At 45.7% G+C, this 20,448-nt stretch overlaps 1 protein-coding gene across 1 annotated transcript in view; it reads left to right on the forward strand.

Moving 5' to 3' along the window:
• The window catches only part of DAGLA (diacylglycerol lipase, alpha), a 32,441-nt gene extending 12,578 nt beyond the window's left edge, over positions 1–19,863 (forward strand). Inside the window, exons 7-19 of the mRNA XM_009320869.1 lie at positions 591–668; positions 1,917–2,041; positions 3,222–3,378; positions 3,702–3,785; positions 3,916–3,993; positions 7,998–8,078; positions 10,296–10,438; positions 12,012–12,080; positions 13,166–13,238; positions 14,330–14,526; positions 14,894–15,023; positions 16,231–16,412; positions 18,936–19,863. Coding sequence (XP_009319144.1) covers positions 591–668; positions 1,917–2,041; positions 3,222–3,378; positions 3,702–3,785; positions 3,916–3,993; positions 7,998–8,078; positions 10,296–10,438; positions 12,012–12,080; positions 13,166–13,238; positions 14,330–14,526; positions 14,894–15,023; positions 16,231–16,412; positions 18,936–19,863 — 2,325 coding nt within the window. The remainder of the gene's footprint in view (positions 1–590; positions 669–1,916; positions 2,042–3,221; positions 3,379–3,701; positions 3,786–3,915; positions 3,994–7,997; positions 8,079–10,295; positions 10,439–12,011; positions 12,081–13,165; positions 13,239–14,329; positions 14,527–14,893; positions 15,024–16,230; positions 16,413–18,935) is intronic.
• Positions 19,864–20,448: the final 585 nt, after the last annotated feature.

Below are 20,448 nucleotides of genomic sequence, written 5' to 3' on the forward strand. Positions count from 1 at the left end.
CTGCCCACCTTGTTTCTGTTGTGTGATGGGCTATTGCCAGTCGCTGAGCTGTAAAATAAAAATACTAACTTCTTTAGCAGCTTTTTCCGAGACTCCCAAAGGGCCTGACTGACACTGAGTCAAGCTTGTGAAACCCGTTGTCTTTTCCAGGCAGGTGATACATACAGATTTAGTTCTTGACCCAAAATGGGCAACTGCCTTGAAGGAGGTGGTAGGTACTTGAAGGCGAATGGGAAGATCATTCCTCCTATACAGTGATGTGGAGAAGACTCCAGCATCTGTGTAAACCTGCAGGAGGAACTTTAGGGTCAAATTCCTAAATTCCCAAGCCATTACTGACATTGAGATTTGTGGATTGTCAACCCATAGAAAATTGTTTAGGGTTTTTTTTCCCCCCAGAGGTGGGGTTCAGACAGCAGTGATCAGGTCAGGTAGAAATAAGAACAGCAGAATTGGAACCAGTCAAGGAGACTGGTTGGGATACTTGGAAGTATCTTGTCCCAGGTTACATGGTGCTTTCTGTTTCTCAGGTGTAGATTTTTGTCTTGGTGTCACAGAGAAGAATTTTTATGTATGTTTGTGACTTACAGGCAAACAATGACATTTTAGCTTTTCTGTCTGGGATGCCAGTGACCAGGAACACAAAGTATCTGGATCTGAAAAATGCGGTAAGTCACTGGACTGTGATCTTGCAAACTCACCATGCTTCCCATGTAGCCTGTTTTTTTTCTCAGTGGCTTCTCTTATTCCTTTCTGCCCCTCTTTGGAATGGTCAAAGAAATTACATTAGGATAACAGAATATAATAATGACACTTGCTCTCTGGAGGCTTTTTGTCTTCAGATCACTTTTAAAGCATTATCTCTGTCCTCTGCTTTGTGGGAAGTGGTAGTACTTCCACTCAGATGGGGGAAGGCAATGTGAGGTTTCTCCAAAGCCAGAGGTATGAGTTTGAGCGCTGCATCCAGGAGTGTCGTGCAGAGCTCCATATGGAAGTACCACCAGCAGAGCTCACGGAGCCCAGCAGGCAGGGCTCCATCTTGATAAGGGCAGGGAGCTGCCTGGAGCGAGATGGAGCCTTCCTCCCTGGGGCTGATTGTCAGCAGTTCTCAGGATGGAGATGGCTGCAGTCCGTTCTGTTCTCTGTGAATTAAGCTTGGCTTTTCTTCCAGCATGCTGCTATTGCAGCCCTTCATTGGGCAAACTGTATTCACTCCCCTTGATTAGATGATATTGCCGCAAGAGAGGCAAGACTGACCCCATCCCAGCATCTCTGATCAAGTGATTCTGTGATTAACCTGCTTGCAGCTGTGCTGTACTGCGTTGTGTTTAATACATCCTGCTCGCGTTCAGCCTGTCTCTCCTGAATAGGTGTGTGGGGAGAGATGTCGTCAGCAGAGCTTATAGAAGACAGCACTGCGGCATGTGGCCCCAGACTGGCTTTATGGTCCTCTCTGGGCATCTTCCTTATGGCCTGTGACTATGTGAAAGCAGTATATTTAGAGAGCTCATCTTCTTGGGACTTAAACTAGTTTATCTTCTCCTCAGCTAGGGCAGGGTGGGGCAAAACCCGCAGAGGATGACCTTCCTTTGCAGCAGGGTGTTTGATACACGGAGGAGAATTTCTCTAGAACTGACTTCTAGCTTTGTTAAACAGCTAGCGGGGCCCCTCCGCTCGGGAAAACCGGCATAGCTATACTGAGCTGTTCTTGGGAGGGAGAGGATCTTGCCCAGCATAAGCAGCTTGCTCTCCTGCAGTCACCTGGAAATGCTGACAGTGCTGTTCTGCTGGTGCTGAGAGAAGGCTGATGCTCGGAAAGAAGGGTGCATGTGTCTATGATGGAAAAAGGGAAACAGTAGAAAAACTCACTATCTAAAAGAGAATAAGACCTTTAGTGAGTCTCTTGTCTCTTTCAGCAAGAGATGCAGCGGTACAAAGAGGTGTGTTACTACATGCTGTTTGCCCTGGCTGCCTATGGCTGGCCCATATACCTGATGAGGAAGCCCACATGTGGACTCTGTCGCCTGGCCAGATCCTGCTCGTGAGTGGCCATCCTGTCTATCACTCTGCCTTCTCTTCTTCCCTTTTCCCTTCTGTTTCTCCCATGTTTAGAATTCTCCTTTCTTTCACCAGGTTGCTCTCTTCATCACCCCTCTATTCTTCCTCCTCTTCTCTTCTTTCTTTTCCTTTCTCATGCTTTTTCTTTCCATCTCTCAGTAGCTTTGCCTTCATACTCCAATGTCTTTCTCCTCAGTCTCTTCCTTACAGTTGCTTATCTGCTTGTCTTGTTAAATAAACCAGACTGTCCTATGCTCTATCCTCTCTGGTGCACTAAGGATCGTGCCAGTCCTGTGCAGTTTGAACAGCTAGCAGAAAGAACTCATCTGGCGCAAGACTGCTTTCACTCTGAGTCAAAATAGCTGTCTTGGAGCTCAGAAATCGGATTTATCGGCAAGCCCAGATATGCAGGGAGCTGACATTTGGGTCTTTATTAAAGCATCGGCAAGACTTGGCCAGAGTTTGTGCTGTGTTTTCTCTGACTAATTGTTTTTCTGCCATGCTGTATAGCGCTCACCTCATGGTAGCAATGCTGTAGTTCAGTTCAGGATTGCGTTGTTTTAAATGTTTGCTTTCAGCTGCTATAATGCTGTTATCAGATTCTCTTTGGGGTTGAGCTTTTTGCACTTATACAGGCAACTTCTGTGCTGAACTTATTGGGAGGAATATACTTCCTTTTAAGTACTTTTAGTTGTGAAGTGTCTCATAAGGGAAAGAAGGAAAAAAAAATCTGTGCTTCTGTTTTTGTTCTGGAATGGTTCTAGACCTGTTTTCTTTTTTGTTATAAATAGATCTAGTTCTCAGTAAACGCTAGCTGCTTTGTGTGTCAAAGCAATGTAGGACTGTGCCATGAAGCGTAGTATCCTTTGAGGAGAGATCCCAGCCCCGCCACGCATTGATTCCTCGGGGACTGGTTGCACTGTAGCTCTCTCTGGTGCTCAGAAGGAAAACTACATCTGATCCCAGTGCCCCTTTTTGATGCTGAAACGTGAGTTGTGTGCTGTTTTGTGCAAGAGCTCCTACAAGCGAAGGAAATCACTGCTGTTGAGATGAGGCCAGTGTGGCATGCAGGATCTGTCTGTCCCTTATCTCTTAGGCGTTCCACTCTAAAGCAGTCTCTTCCATGTTCCTCTCTTCCTCAAAGCTATTTTCTTCTTCTGCAGATGTTGCTGTCTCTGTCCTTCACGTCCCCGCTATGCACCTAGTGTCACCATTGAAGAGGATAACTGCTGTGGCTGCAATGCCATTGCCATCCGGCGCCACTTCTTGGATGAGAATATGACCTCAGTGGACATTGTTTACACATCTTGCCATGATGCAGTAAGGAGACTCTGCTACCCCCTTCATATTTGGGGCATGCTCCTAAGGCCCTTCCTAATGGGATTTACGTGTTTCGAGGTGTAGTGGTACAAAGAAGGGAACTTAAGCCTTTTTCTGACCCCAGAGCTTCCCATCCTATCTCTCCATCAAGAAATCTGCTGCTTGGACAGAAATACTTGCTACTGCCAAAAATCAGATCATTCAGAGGAGTGCTTACCCATAAGGCATAACCTGTCAGGCTGCTCTGCCTCCTTTTCCCTGAGCAGGAGAATAATTAAACAGGAATGTCTCACCTCATTGTTACAGTAGTGGATCTTTTCCAGGTTTATGAAACGCCTTTCTATGTGGCTGTGGACCATGATAAGAAGAAGGTGGTCATTAGTATCCGAGGAACTCTGTCTCCAAAAGTAAGTGCACTCTGCGGTGGCCTCACATACCCTTGGGCCACCCTGGCAAACTTTCAGGAGAGTCTCAGACCTTCCTGACTCGCACGCGGTGTTTGACTTGCCTGAAGCATGGTGACTGCTTTTCTTCCAGGATGCCCTGACTGACCTAACTGGGGATGCAGAGCGCCTTCCGGTTGAGGGTCACCATGGAACGTGGCTGGGACACAAGGTGTGTAAAAGAAAACAGACACCAAAGAAAAAAAACCCCGCTTCTTTTTCTAATGTTTTGACTTTTTAATTATAGGCCGAAAAAAAAGTGGTCTTAATTGCCTGAGGTGCTTTTAAGAAGGGTGTTGCATAATTGCAGTGAAATGGCTTTGAGATGTTAAAATAAAATCCTTAGTTGTAACAGTTAAAATCACTATGTAATTAAAAAAACCATACAATTAGTAAAAACCAAACAGTAAAAGGCATCTGCAGAGATCTAGAACAAAATTATTGGAGTCATTCAAATTACTTTTTCTTCCAATGGCCTTTTCAGAATTTGCTGTCAAACCCTGAGAATGCCTTTAAAATTCTGTTGCAACAGGACGGGCATTGAACCTCATAAAAGGATGCCGGCAGGGCTTGCATCTGTGTAATTAGACTGATACTGTGTGTCTGTTAGTGATCGGGACTGGGCTGACTAAATCGATTTACTACAGAGCTGACCTTTGCCCTGGTCCAGCGAAGTAATGACACACACGCTGAGTTTTAAGATGATCAGGAATTTGGCAGCCTCTCAAGATGCAGTGCCAGATTGGGAAAGAAAAACCACAAACTGGAGGTTGTTGGAAGGAAGGTAGCAGCTGCTGGGAACACTGCTGCTCAGGGAGAGGAGATGCTGCTGATCCACCTGGTCAGGTCCCTTCAGGGCGGGATGTTGAGCTCGTTACTCCTTGGGAGCCGTGAGGTGGGAGCTCCTGCTTCATTCGTGATGTCCTGCCTGAATGCCAAATGTCTCCTCTGTGCTTTAGGAAGGAGAGCGTTAGTAGCCGATAGATAACTGCGTACTCAAACGCTTAGCTGGATATGGGTCTGATAAAGAAGGGGTTACCTAAGAAAGTGTTGTTTGGATGCTTTGTGGTCTCCAAGTCTCCCAGAGTGGGTCTTTTTGAAAACAATGTTGTGTACCTGCTGTTTGGCTAATGGGTATTTCCTTTGTTTCTCCCAAAATGAAAAAGTTAACCAACCTGGCAGTTACATAGGACATTGATGGAAGCATAGATAGATGAGGGAGTATTTTGTCACATAACAGATATTTAGCTACGTGAACCTTTACTATTTGTTTAACACTTTTGAAGCGTTATGTCTGCTGTCAATGAGAATGTGCAAAGTCATTTTGAGCTAAATGAATTACTACAAAAACAAGTGACAATCAGTGTGATCAACAGTTCATGCAAAGAAAGAAACGCAAAAGGAAACCAAAGGGAAGCAGAAAAGCTAGTAATAGATCCTTGCAGAAGTTGGCTTTTCTTTTGATCTTTATGTGAAAACATTCATATGCCAGTGGCTTATGTGAAAGATCATTCATCAGATCATTCCCTTTGTTCTATACTGAGTTTTTATTTGGCCTTTGCTATCTCTTTTTTGATTGTTACTAGTACAGAAATACAGCTTTATCTTAAATTATTATCAATATTAATCTTCAGACAATAGTGTACTGTTGATTCCTGAGGGAGAAACTAATGGAGATAATAGAAATTAAAAATGTCTGTCTTAATGCATTTTTAATGTCCAGAAGTCAACTTTAATACAAAAATAAATGAAATGTCTTGCTAACACATTTAATTTGGAGAGAAGTACTTGGCTGTTCGGGAGCTTCCTGTAAGTTGTTTGATTTCTGTTGTTTTTCTTGCTGATTCTGTCCCACACACCCAGCAGTCTGGCGTGGCCTGTTATCTCCACCTGCGGAGCCTGCCTGTCACTGCTTCACGCAGTGTTGATCAGACATCCTACAAATTAAAACTCTTGATGTTTACATGAGCCTTCTCGTCACTCCACTGGTACCACAGTTGAAAGTGTTTGATTGCTTGGGTTGCTGTGAATGCCACAGTTAAAATATATATTAGGTCTCTGAGCTATTTTGGGTCAAAAAACATAGCTGTAACTATGGCTTATAGGTTAGCCTGCCAAAAAAAAGGGATTGTCACAATTTGGAGAGGAAATTAACTGCCAAAAAACCCCTAGCTTCACTATTTTTGAAATAAAATCCACTGTTTTTATAACAAAGGGCACGGATCCGTACTGAATTCTGTTGAACCTGTATGGAACAAAACTACTAAAATGGTGATGGTTATGGAGGCTTATTTCATGGTGTTGAGCCGGCCGGGATGACAAGAAGTAGCTGCTAGAAGGAAGCCCTGAAAGCTCAGCCGTGATAACAGCTCTCACCAGTTTGATAGAACAGTCAGTAATAGCAATAACTTTTAAGCTCTTTTCTCTACCAAATAGACCCCCTTTGTGGGTTTTCACACACACAATTCAAATATCGCAGAGCAGTTTCGTGCCTTCAAACTGCAAAGCAACGCAGAGTATTTCCATTTCACTTTCCCTAGATCTCCAGTCTGTTTGGTTATTTACATGTGAGGTTTGAAAACTAAGCCCAGATAGTTATATTCCTTTGAAACTTATGAAACAGTGTCCACTTTAATGGGAAGTCTAAATGTAACTTGGCAGTGGTCTCATTCCATAATATTAAAATCACTGTCTATATTAGAATATACTGTAATTATCAAAAATATAGCTAAAAGGCTGACTAACAGCCCATTAGTAATATCACCATGGATTTAGGTCACGCTTTTCAAAAATAGAATCCTAAATTCATCTTAGAAATTTATGTAAGTAGTCTGCCGTTCACCTCTCATTAGAGTGGGAAATGGAGACTCTTCTGAATGCAGCGGAAGCTGGCTAGCTGCTGAGAGATCTGAACACAGGCATGAAGTATCATGGCATCTGCTTTTTGATAATGACGGCGGCATTACAGATGTCCCATTTCCAGGCTCCGCAGAATCACCTGCGTTCTGCTCTTTCTCTTCAGTAGTCAGATTGGTTTTGGTGGTGTGTTTGATATGGAGGACTTTGAAAATTCTACATTTCTTTGCTTTTTGAGAGGGCCGTGAATTCTTTTATGTCTCTGAGATTAAACAGTGCTCAATAATGTTCGCTTTGTACTTAAAGTGTTTTCAGGTAGGGGTGTAATGGAAAATAGCAGAGGAGATGATTTTCCCTGGTGTTTGGCCAACCCAGGCAGTGTGAATTACTTGAGGTCTGTAGTCACCAAATTAGAAGTAGCTGATTTCTGTTTACCCGTGTTCACCCTGGACTACATCACTGTTGTTCAGCCTTTGTAGTTCAGGCTTGCTTACCACTGAATTTAACTGATGTAAAGGCATAACCAAGAATTTATGCAACAGACCAAATTCTAGTTGCTTGTTTAGAACAGATCAACTGCATTTGTAATTATTACACAGAGGGAGAAACACTCTTCAGAGTGTTCAGAGAACCAGACTATCAGCTTGTTTCCCATCTTCCAGCAGTTCTTAGCTTCTAGTGAATAAAAACCTTCAATAATTGTGATTTAATGTCCTTTGACAGCTGAATCCCCTTAATAGTTGCTGCCTTCTCCAGTCATCAATAACTCTTCCTATACAGATAGTGCTGCCTCTTTTTCCCTCCAGTAGTTCCTTGGTGTTTGTATTATTTTCCCTGTGAACCTGTTAAGCTAGTTCATGCTTTTATTCACAGATTTAAATGGAAGAGTACAGTTTTGCAGGTAAGGCACTGACGTGCAGAAAATCAAAGTTTGTTTCTCCGTTCTACTGCAGGTCCCAGTGTCTGCTGAACTACCAGATACACAACCTTGTGTTTAAGTGGGTTGTTCTGTGTTGGTTGGTTTTTTTCCTAGACTTTGCACCGTGAGCCCAGGAATAGGGCCTTTGGGTATTACCTTAATTTAAGAACTGGCATTACTTCTAAACAGTTTGTGGCTCCTGGTAATCAGTGAGCCAAGACGTGTGCCTAATGAAGTCTACTCCTAAATGTGGAGTGGGTATTCTTCCTCGACCCTGACACATGCTGTGTGGCACTCTAGAGCTTACACTGCATTCAGGGCAGTATGGTTGCTGCTAGATGTTTCGATCGGGGCTGATGTGCAACCGTTTACATCCTGTTCTACCTTCATCTTGCCCTCAGGGAATGGTGCTATCTGCTGAGTACATCAAGAAGAAATTGGAGCAAGAAATGGTGCTTTCTCAAGCTTTTGGACGAGACTTAGTGAGTATTAGTTTTCTTTTATCCTTGCAGGCTATACAGAAGACGACGTTTCCCTAAAACGCTGGTTTTGGGGAAACTTCCATGTCCCTGAATCTGTTGTACTAATTTCTCAAATCTTCCTTCAATTCCCATCCCTCTGGATTGCCAGACAGGCAACTAGTTACTCATTCCCCCAAGGCTTTTTTATTTTGAAACCACCAATACTGCAGAGCTCCTGACTTTTTTTTTCCCTCAGGCACAGCTAAGGCAGGAAGTCCCATTTGGTGGCAATGCAGGACAGGGAACATTAAAAACCAATCAACAGGAACTAAAATCCCATCTCTACGGAGATTCTCTTTGGAGACAGCAATGGGATGCTGTGCTGACTGTCTCTGTGTGCACATTTCTTGTGATAGAGAGCTATCGGATAACCCAAAAGAGATGTTAGGAAGCAGCTTACCTTAGTTTATATGTCAGTAATAGCACAGTCTGTCCCCACTGGGGAGGGAGCTTCTGAACTGCCTGATTCCCTGCTGTCAGACAGCTGTCCTTTTCTCATGCCCAGAGAGTTCCTTGGCCTGAGCAGTGCCCGTGGGGAAATTGGCAATAGCTCAAGGGAGAAAGAAAAGAGGGATAAAAGCCTCAATGGTTTTCTGAAACTTGAGTGTCAACACTGACGTGTCTGCCTTGTGATGTTTGGTAGATGTAGGGAGAGAGACATACATAGGCATCGGACTTCTTTCTATGGTGCTTTTATTCCTCTCTGCCCAGAAAGTGAAAATTGGTCTTAAGTGAGCTGTTAGTCATGAGGAATTTTTCCTGATGTCCTATAGAGCTCAGTTGCTACCTGACTGGTAAGGATACGGTGACGTTCGAAGCTCTGTACTTTGGTTGTCTCCTCTGTGTGATAATAAGTGTCATATTCTGTCCTGCTTGAAAGCTGGCCTTATGTGTGGTGGGTCCAACTTCTAATGGATGAAAAATAGTGTAACTAGCTGGACCTGACCCACAAGGATGGAGAGCGGTTGATTAATATGAGATGGAGCAACGGGCTTGTGTGTAGAAAATTAAGTACTGTCTGAAGCTGAACTCTGAAGAATATCTGAAAAAGTGCTATGGCCAGAACATAAATGCCATCTCAGGTCCTACCAAAGGTTCATCTAGCCCAGTACATTGTTCCTGACGGTTGCCAGCAACAGATATTCAGGGAAAAAGTGTAACAAGTGAGGCGTATAAAGTCTGAAATCTCCCCCAGCATTCACCTCACTGACTGTAACAGGCACAGTGGTGGCTTAGAGGTGGTTTGAGAAGGAAAATGACACAAAGATAGATCTTTCATTCTTGTGGCCCGGCCTTATGTTCTGTGTGTGTTCTCATCTTATTGCAGAAGTCCAAGTATAGCCATCACTGTGGTGACCTGGGGCTGTAGAGAGTCGGATGCTGGATTCTCTCTCCCTGTGTAAAGCCTACAGGGCACTGGCAGAGCTCTGCAGAAAAACAAGACTGAAACTTTTCAAACATTGTCTCAGTGAACTTCTAGGTTCTAAGCCATGCCTAGCACTCTAGCCTCTGAATAACAAGAACAGTACAAAACATTAGAGAATAGCTTTGTTTCTGAATTACTTGAGCAGTGGCCAGCTGTTGAGAGCATCTGGACTTAGAAAACTAATGTTCAAACTGCTAGTTAGGATTTCTGTTTTTTCAGCCTGCACAAGTGGTGGAATTAATGAAACGAAGTAATTTCTAGAGCCAAGGAGACCTCAGATGTGTGAGCCTGGACCCAATATTATCAGAAGGCTGTCAGATTTGAGGAGGAGTAAAAGGCTCATATCAAATCCAAAAGAACTCAAAACAGTTTGTGTACACTTCCTTTTTCTTCCTGCCTCTTTTCTTTTAGGGAAGACCCAGTAGGTCAAACGCTGACTGATGGAGATGTAGGAGAGGATACCAGAAGAGAATGAATTCTAGCATCCCTTCAGAACAAGCAACATTGCAGGGCAGGAGTGTGCTGGGACTGCCACTGTGACTTAGACTAAACAGTGTAAACCAGAACTCTGCTTCCATTTCAAAATCTAACGTACCCTCACTAGTTCCCATCGGTGGAGGAGCTGGTTAGCTGGAGTCTGGAGTGCTCATGTATAGGAAAGACTCTCAGCTGGGGAAAGGGACAGATTTTTGAGGGTTGTAGACTTACCTTTCAGTCTGACCTCAACTTCTTGTTTTGTTTTTTGTTTCCAGGGGAGAGGAACAAAACACTATGGCCTGATTGTGGTTGGTCATTCCCTAGGGGCTGGCACAGCCGCCATCCTGTCCTTCCTCTTGCGTCCGCAGTACCCATCACTGAAGTGCTTTGCCTATTCTCCCCCAGGTGGGCTGCTGAGGTAGGTGTTGGGGCAGGAGGACTGATGAGAGAGGGGGGTGAAGTTGTAGCTGGATCAGAGCCTGTTTGTGATGCTTTGAGGAGCAGTAAGACAAGGCTCTGCCCTGAGAAGCATGCAGAAAAATGGAGGGGCAGTTTATAGGAGCCGAGGCTTGTTGGCAGCCTTTGCTCTGTGTTATAGTTTGGAGTTTAGGTTATGATGGTAGGTGGCTGCTCTCCCAAATATTCTGGTTTATGGCTTAGTTGTCTGTGGCGATAGCTCTGATTTCACCCCAACTAGTGGAAAATGCAAGTTGAGTGGACAGGGTGCAATTTCCTTATTCTCTGCACGGTGCCAGGGTGTCCTCTCCCCATCTGCTGTCAATAGATGTACGGTAAGGGAGATATGCAGGCATCTACATTCAGTCAAATCAGTTGATCTAGTTGTTTGGACTCCTTTTGCAGCTGACAAAGAAACTGGCACTTCTGGGGTGTGATTTCTGTCATTCTAAAGTGGCTGCCTAAAATAGGTCAGAGGGATTGTGCTTCTTGGGTGCCTGGTTCTCTCCTTCGGCTATAGGGGGAATCTAGGGTAGCTGCCTCAGAGATCTCTGAAGAGAGGTATGGTGAATTCCTCCCACAGTAAATAGGAACAGAGCTGCTGGTCATGTTATTTACATGGCAGCCAAACAAAAACATCCCACTTGATTGCTATGAAGTGAGATAAGGTCTTTCTAGTTGTGACAGACATCATGGGGGCACTTGAAAGCAGCTATGTATTATCAGAACCTTCTTGTGATAGTTACTGCATCATGCTCCAGGAGAGCAGCCAAGGGTTTTAAACCATCCTACTAATGAATCTGGATATTGGCATGCCTTGTTATGATAGTAATCCCTGGTCTTCTGCAGCTAGAGAGGAGTTGCTCTGTAGAATGTTTCGTGAGAGTTTCACAGCTTTCTGCTCAGTGTCCACTCCCAAGATCCCTTGATAGCTTGGGCCAAGCTGTGCTGTGTTAACTCAACTGCTTCAGAGTTCAAGGAGGTGCCTCTGACTGCCACACTGTGTGTCATGCCCAGGATCATATGTAGGTCAATGATGCAGCTTCTGCCTGTGGTAGCTGGTTCAGAAGAAGGTCTCTAGGAAGATAGCTGATTGCAGAGCAAGCTCATAGAGTGGAAGCCTTAATTCCCTCTTATCTTGGTACTCAGGTTGCTGCAGAAAGTGGCCATCTTAGTTCTACAGTGTCTTTGTAAAGTCGTTTCAGGAGCACGGAATATCTTCTTCCTTTCTGCTGTCCTGGCTGTTCCCAAACTATTGGAAAATGACTATGAGGCATTGAGTTAGAGTACTTCCTTTTCCAATTATGTTCAGAGCTGTATGCAGGGTAATGTTGCTTGGGGTGTGGGATGTGAATATCAGGCTTTTCTTTATCAGGGTGCAAGTCCCAAAAGCCTTGAGCAGCTTGGGTTGTGGTTTTTATGACCCTGGTTCACTGTTCGGTAACCTCTCTGACACAGTGGCAAACTGGGAATGAAGTGCAGTTTGCTGCCAGTGAAACACTGTTTGCTTCTTCTTGGTCCTGTTTCTCTTCCAGTGAGGATGCCATGGAGTATTCAAAAGAGTTTGTGACTGCAGTCGTGCTTGGCAAAGATCTAGTGCCCAGGCAAGTTGAGAAGTGTCTATTTCTTGATGAGTATCTGCTGTTCTATACCAAAGTCACCTGTTTCCTATCAGAAACACCTAGATCATCTCTGTCTCCAGGTTCCTCATTTACCTGTCCTTGTATGCTTCTTACTTGTCTTCCTAGTTACCTGTATTGCTGTGTCTTTTACCTGGACACCTATATTGGTGTTTCGCACACCTTTTTATAGGCATATCCCTCCCTGTCTCTCAGCTGCCTGTATGAAAGAAAAGGGTGCATATCCTGTCTCTGTAATTATACTCGTTGTGGTATCTGACATGTCGATGCCATCTTCCTGGTTGCCCGTGTTATCTCGGACCTCTTTACGCTCTGCCCTGAACTAGATGTGCTGTCATCTCATTTTGTGCTGTTTGTCCCTGAATACCTATTCCATATCATCTCTCATCTCTGAACCAGCTCCCTCATTTCTTGTGTCTTGGCATTTCTCACCTCTCATCGTCTCCTGGAACATGTTCTGCTGAACGGGGCATTGGACTAGGAGCCAGACAACCTGGGTTTTACTTTTGCTTCTGCCCTGTTGTGTGACCTCAGATAAATGGTGACACTTCTGTCTGTAACAATGTGTAGAATTCAGTGGAGGGAAAGTACTACATGGTATTGAATGTGCCTTCTGGTAACCCATATGACAAAATCTTGTCCGTCCTGTAATCTGTTTAGTGGTGTCGTATAGCTCTGTGCCACCTTTCTAATTTATCTGTTTGGTGTCATCCTATACTTATTTCTTGCTCACTTGTTTCTGTGCTTGCATCATCTCCCTCCTTATCTGTTCATTGACCTCTCTCATATCTGTCTTCACTGATCTGATTCTGCTATTATATTTCATACTTGTTTATTGTCACGATGGTTTCCTGTGGCCTCTTAACCCTGGTTACTGGTCCTGGGTGATGCCACAACCCACCCCTGAAATGATCTGCATTATGGCATTGTTGCATTCTTGTAGTATCTTTCGTAGCATAGTTTCTTGTTCTGTGCTGTGTGTCCCTACCGTCCTTGTTACCTGCCTGCTGTTCCCTGCCCAGCTATTGTAAACACACCTTCTTTTCCAGAATCGGTCTCTCTCAGCTGGAGGGATTTCGCCGGCAGCTTCTGGATGTTCTTCAAAGAAGTAACAAACCAAAGGTAAGAGTAAAGATGAACAGACACCTGAAGGTGAGTCTCTGAGCAGTGATGGTAAACTTTCTGTCACATAGCAATACTGCAGACTTCTCCTGCCCTCCAGGTCTCCTCAGGTCTACTGTGACTACTATTTAGGTAACCAGAGGAGTGACGGCAAGAGCTGGAAGGCAGCTAGAGAGGTCGGGGCAAAGGGCTGCACTCTGTTTGCAGGCTGCGTGATTATTCTGGCTCACGTGCTGTAAGTTCACCATCACAGGTCTAAAATAACTGAGCAGGAAATTTTCTCATCTGAGCCTGTTTTGAAGTCTGTGTTCCAACTGCAGCTTTTCTTGGCCAGTAACAAATGGTAACAGGCTAGGAAGTACAACGGTTGTCTGCTTATAGACACTGCTGTGTGCTGTCTGGGTGGTGCTGTTCTAGGATAAGCGGTCTGTTAATGTTTTGGAGATAGGAAATGTGGAAAGTTGTTCCTCCCCAGGCTGCTTTACCATTACACTGAGATGGAAAAAACATAAGATGTTAAGATTTTTAGGAGTGAAATACTATAGAAGTGACCTGTAGAGGGAGAAAACTGAGCTTACATTTATTTTTCTTGTTAGCACTCTATGGGTTTTGTGTTTTGGCTTACGGGTTTTTTGGTGAATTTTTGGGTTTTTAGAATTTCCTTTAGTGCATAAAGAAAGGTCTAAACAGAATTCTTGTCTGTTTATGTTGTATAGTCTTTTGCTTATTTTTGTACATTTAAAAATTCAGATTCTATCTACCTTGTTTATCCTGGAAGATATTAAGTTACCAGTTGGTGGACAAGTTGGTGCTTGCTCTAGGTCCCTAACTCTACAAAAACCTCCAGCACAAAAAAAGGACGAAGACGTTGCCATTTCTAAGGTTAAAATTGGGAAAGGAAGAAACAGCTTTTCTGGGCAGGGTTATCTTTGTCTCTAGGTCTGTTATTGAAGCAGTCAGGGCACAAGACCTGTTTTTCTCTCTTCTGGTATTAGGTATTCAGCTTAAACCTACCAAGTGTCTTGTGAGATGACTCTGCTCTTTGTTTTTCTCTTCTCAATATTCTCCCTCCTTTCTCTTGTGTTGGACAGTGGCGAATCATTGTGGGTGCTACGAAGTGCATACCCAAGTCAGAGCTCCCTGAAGAGACGGAAGAAAACTCAGTAACGAGTAATCGCCTCTGGACCCATCCCAGCGATCTGACTATTGCCCTGTCTGCAAGCACACCGCTCTACCCGCCTGGCCGCATCATCCACGTGGTGCACAATCATCCTGCAGAGCAGTGCTGGTGAGTGTGAGCAGAGCTGCGGAGCCAGCCCATGGGTGGGGGTGAAAATTTTCTTTTGGAAAAGACTCCCGAAGACAGGAACCCATCTATGAAGGAGGTGATTTTTTTGCCTTGCTGTCTTATGGTGACAGTGACTGTGTCTGTGCTGTCAGAATAGAAGGATAGTCATGTCACTGTTGGCTAGCGCAGAGTTTTGGAGCAATGGCAGTAGCATGTGTACTTTAATATCTTCTCCCTCTGTTTTTCCTCCTGTTGCTTTTTCTGTCTCTGCATCCTGCTGTTTCTTCCTTTTGCATGCCAAAATACTGGCCTGCTCTTTCATCCCCTGCTCCCTGTTTCCCCCTCTGGATCCCAACTCCTCTTCCAGTTGCTGCGAGCAAGAGGATCCCACTTACTTTGCTATCTGGGGCGACAATAAGGCGTTTAATGAAGTGATCATCTCGCCGGCGATGTTGCATGAACACCTCCCGTATGTGGTCATGGAAGGGCTCAACAAGGTAACACAGAGAATTAGGATCAAGGGGCAGTTGGGTGCCCTAATAAAATGAATGCTTTGTCATGGGCCTTTATGTACACAGGATAGGTAGTCCTTGCCCAGGAGCGCTGGCTGCTTAAATACACAAGACCATTTACTCTGGAGGGGAGGAGGAAATAAGATTGTGCCCTGGACCAGTCATGCACAAGCTATTAGTTGTTGAATATGATGAGGTCTGGAAACGGAATGTAGATCTCCAACCCAATACCCAGAGTCCCAGACTAGGTGGTCTTTCCAAATTTAATGTCATAATAATGTGAGCTTGGGTGTTGTTTGGTTCCTTCTCTCAGAAGCTGCCCATTACAGAGCGCAGTTCAGGTGAAATCCAAGCTGCAACAGAAGTCCTCCACGCTGCGGCTGCAGCCCCTCTGTTAGTCTGAAGGGCGACTGAGCTTATGTGTAATGGTTGTAGAATGGATCTCTGCCACTAAGCTACAGTTCCTAGCCATGCGGTCCTACCGTGGAGATTTAGCCAAGCCTCCCCTGCCCTGCTGGTCTGAAGGCTGCTCTGGGCAGCATCCTGCCAGTCACCTCCCCAGCGTATGTCAGAATTCATTGATATAATCCTTTATCTCAAGACCTTGATATGGTGATTCTCCGGCGGAGGAGGGGGATCTGCCCCTTTGGCTGCCACAACAGCGTCAATCTGTCCACAGTCCAGCTTGCTCCTTGCCCAGACCTGGGGGAACTGCTCCGTGACCCGTTTTACTCCGGGCTCCCACTCAGGGTGGACTAGGAGCTCGGGGGCTTTCATTGACATCACCCTGTGGCTCGCCGGGATGACAAGCGCATCACTTTGGGGGCAGTGTAACAGCACTCGGTTTGCCAGGTCCACCACCACCCCCATCTTTGTCAGCGCAGAGATGGCTAAAATTCCCGGCTTTCCCTTCATTTCCATTTTCCCAAATTTTTCAGACCCTTTGGCAGTCCCAATTTCAAAGTGTACGAGCCCTGTGAATGGCACTGAGGATTTTTGGCCGTTTGGCCCTGTCAGTTCAATAATTTCACAGGTTTGGAAGAGCCCGGCTTTGCCAGGGGCCATATTCAGAATTGCGGAAGGCATTGGTAATAAACAGAGGCAAATCCAGGAGTTTGCAAGTCTTGAGTTGAGAACAGCAAAGCTGCCATCCCCAGTAAAACACTACTGTTCCTCTGCTTGCCTTGAATAGGTCTTGGAGAATTATAACAAGGGGAAAACAGCTTTACTTTCTGCAGCCAAAGTGATGGTGAGTCCTACAGAAGTGGATCTCACCCCAGAATTGATCTTCCAGAGTCAGCCCTTGCCTAGTGGACCCTCAGTGCAGATCGGAACTGGAGCCGTAACAGTGGACAGAAGGAACAGCAGTACTAAGTAAGGATATATCCTTGATTTCTTTGAAGGATTGCTGGCTCTAGGTGTGGGCCCTCTTTTTCTCTTGGGGCGTTGTGATCAATGTTTGTGGGAAGGATAGATCCAAGGGCTGCCTTTGTGGGACTCTAGCTTCAGTATGTCTCGTGTCATGTTGGGGGGGGGGGGAAATCCTTTGTGTTGCTCAAGAATCTGAGTGCAGCAAGGTCGGGGAACCTAGAAGTTGAGGGTATGGAAGAAACTTCCTTTTCTCCTTATCGAGACAAATGGGTTTTTCCCGTTTGTTGTAAAGGCAGAGCTTGCAATCTTGCAGCCAAATTTCTGTTTGCCTGTGTGATTTATGTGCCCAAAGATAGCCTGTATGGTGATTCTCAAAAGCTGAGAAGCATTGAAAGCCATAAGCTTACCAGAAGATAGGTATTTAAAGCTACTTATGATGTGACTTGTGTAATCTTATAAACAAGACAATCTGGGAACGTGGGAGAGCAGTTGGTGTCCTGTTTCTGAAGGACAAGAGCAGGAAGCTCAGTCCAGTGGAAGGCAGGCGAGGGGAAAAGGCATGTTCTGAGTGCTGAAGGGGTGGTTTTCTGAAAGCTCGGACCATCACTGAGCACTGTAGTCTGGCAAAGGCCAAAAGGTGGAGGAACGCTGAGAAGGTATACAAAGGAGTGGTTTGGAGAAGAGCTCGTTCTTTGTGGTGTACGTAAACAGCTTTCCTCCAGGAGCAAATGGCAGAGACTCCTTGCAGATTTTCAGATAACATTTGAGGCATTGCAGGACCACAGACTTGCAAGAAACAAAGAAAGTAAATATAAAAATGTGGGCAAAGACGTATTTCAAAGTTGGAACACGTGGCTTCTATCACAGAATTGCATTTTATAGGGCAAGTTTGCAGACAAAACAGGGAAGATGAGAGAAAGAAGATGGTTTGTAGTCAGAGACAGCAAATGGGAGTTGTGAGTGGAAACAGAAGACGGCATTGTGGGTGGGAGAGGATTATTTCTTTGCAAGGGAAGCACTTCTATGGAGATTTCAGGTAGAGAGACCCAACAAGAAGCTCTGTGTGCGTGGGAAGAGGCAGGGTGAGATGGTCTGTGCTCAGTGATGGACAGCTGAGTATCCTTGAGATAACATGAGTGAGATTTAAATTTAGAAGAAAGATAAGACAGCAAATAATATGATAACGGTAAGGTTCTTGTCACAGAGAGAGCGAATGGTCAGAGACAGTGAAGGAGAGCTTAGAAACAGAGCCGCAGCTGTGATGAAACAGCAGGAACAGGGATCGGCCCACGTTTGTGAAGGCTACAATAAGACTGAGAAGACAAACTAGGTCAAGCAGCAGGGAGAGGAGTGGTGGTTTCTGTGCCATAGCCAGAGCAGACCCAAGGAGCTGCTTCCCTTTGAGGTGAGTGAAAGCAGAGGGAGAATTCTGAGATATGAAAGGGAAAGGAACGAGGGAGAGGGCAGAGAGGCTTAAGGGAGGTGCTAGAGTGGAAACAGTTGTAGGTTGGTTGTGTTTAATTCAAGGTTAGAGCCAGCTTACTGTGTCAGACTCCCTCTCTTGGGGGTTCTTGAAACCTGTTCTCAGATCACTATTACTCTATTGAAGTTACAAAGGGATCAAATATTGGCTGAACTTATAAGCCTTTCCTTATACGTAATGTCCTTTTGGCCGGTGCAGCAGTCCTCTCCCAAGCTCAGGCTCTTTTCCCAGATATTTCCTTAAGTTCTTGTCTTTAGGGCTGTTGCTTTGGCTGCGGCTAATCCCAGGTTTTGTGTGTGCCTGGTGTGGGGAGCTCCTTCCCTGTGTCTTTGACACAGTGTCTTTCTGGAGGAGCCTGCCTGATCCTTTAAAGTCTTAGTGTGACTGGGGTCTTTCTAAAGATCTTTACTTGTCTTAAGCTGAGTAAATTGCTTTTTTACCTATTTTAAAGTCTGCTACCTGAAATGGTAGCCTAATTGGTCACGGGCAATGCTCTAACAGCCTCCTGGCATTTGTTGGTAGTAAGGTAGGGATTGCCACTATGGAGAAGGAGGGGAAGGCATGACACTGGAGTGGTTCAGAGTACGAGAAGAAAGAAAGTAGTAGGTTAACTGTAGGCTACTCCTTCAACCTCTCTTGCCTCAATCCTCTCTAATACAGAGGTGTTGGGTGAGAGAGGGGTTTGTCTGCACGTGTGGAGACTGCACCATGATTTTGGGCACTTCAGTTAGAAGCGCTGCAAGCTTCACTGGGAACAGAACCGTGGTCCTAAGTGAAAATGGTGCTCGGGAGGGAAGACCTTTAGCCAGGAGAAAAGGGAGAAGGGCAAGAAGCTGAGTTCGCAGAGGGAAGAAACTGTACCTAATATTTTCAGCTGGGAGGACGGAGAGATAAGAGTTTTCTTGCAGTTGTGGATGGCTTTGGTTAAAGCAACAACACGTGCCCTCAGTGTAGTGTGTATGAGGAACTCTGTGCCCATGACTTGGTTCCGCTTGCAGTTCTGCAGAGTGGTGCAGCCTCACGTTGTCTGTTTCTCATTGCAGGAGCAAGTCCCATTCTGAAATTAGCTTGGAGGGGTTTTATGAGACAAAGCCACTTTCTCCTGTGCAGAAAGACCCTGTGGAGCTGCTTCTCCTGGATACAAAGGAACGCCTGTCTGTGGAGCTGCAGGACCGTCGTGCCCCTCTCGCGACCATGGAGAGCCTCTCGGACAATGAATCCATCTATAGCTTTGATTCAAGGCGTTCCTCTGGTTTTCGGAGCATCCGGGGCTCCCCCAGCCTCCATGCTGTCATGGAGAAGGATGAGACGCACTGCTTTTATATAGACCCCGTTATCCCTGAGGAGAACCCTTCCCTCAGCTCGCGGACAGAGCTGCTGGCTGCTGATAGCCTCTCCAAGCACTCCCAGGAGACTCAGCCCCCCGACAATGTGCTCAACAGTGGTGGCACTACCCCCCAGCGACGCTGCAGCGAGGAGGGGGCCAGCAGTGAGGGGGACCGCGTTTCCTTAGCCCCTCGTGAGGAGCTGTCCCTCCAGAACGGACGGCTCACTGATGTTCCCAGTCCCCAAGTGCTGGAGTTTGCTGAGTTCATAGACAGCCTCTTTAATTTGGATAGCAAAAGCAGCTCCTTCCAGGACATCTACTGCATGATGGTGTCGGACAGCTCCAGTGACTTTGCAGAGATGCCCAAGTCTGTCAGTGATCAGGAGATCCTGTTGAGGGCACAATATGAACCCAACCTAGTCCCAAAGCCCCCGAGGTTGTTTGCAGGCTCAACAGATCCTTCGTCGGGCATCTCTGTCTCACCCTCTTTCCCCCTTAGTTCATCCGGAGAACTCATGGACATCACTCCCACAGGCGTGAGCAGCCAGGAGTGCCTGGCCACTGATAAAATCCGGACTTCCACCCCCTCTGGGCATGTAACCAGCCCTGCCAAGCAGGACGACCTCATGATTTCGGCCCTCTAGTGCAGGGTAAAGGGGTGCAGCTCTGAGAGCTGATCCTGTAGGCTGAGTGCTGGGATAATACTTGGAGGAGGTGGTCATCAGGCAGTTCGGATCGGAGGAGACAGCTGGAAACATTCCTTCTGGGGTGACACAGTGGTCGCACACTGGTGTCTGGAGGATGGATTGTGCTCGAGTCCCATGCTTGCAGCTGGGAGAAGAAGCATTGCCTCACGAGGCCTGCTACACTAAGAGGGTCTGAGTCACTAAAGGTAGATGCACGTTCCCTACCTCAGCCTGTCTCATTTCATTTAAGAGGCAGATTTCTTGCCCTAGGGCACCTGCTGAGTTTGGGAGTGAGATACCCTCCTTCAGGGAATCCTCTGGGGTGAAGGGGTGGATTCTCTGAAGCTCGAGGATTGGATAGACAGAAGCAAGGGGGCCAGGCCAGATCGCCCCCTTGGTACCGTGTCAGTGGTTTTGGAAATGAGCGGATTGAGACTTTGGGCCCTATTGCACTACCATGTCGGATCTGGCCCAAGATCCAATTCGTCACACTTCCATGGGGATTGCTTTTGTAGGACACTCTCCTGTTTTAAAGCCATTGGG

This window comes from Pygoscelis adeliae, unplaced genomic scaffold (genome assembly GCF_000699105.1).
Source record: "Pygoscelis adeliae isolate BGI_AS28 unplaced genomic scaffold, ASM69910v1 Scaffold423, whole genome shotgun sequence".
Classification (NCBI taxonomy): Eukaryota; Metazoa; Chordata; class Aves; order Sphenisciformes; family Spheniscidae; genus Pygoscelis; species Pygoscelis adeliae.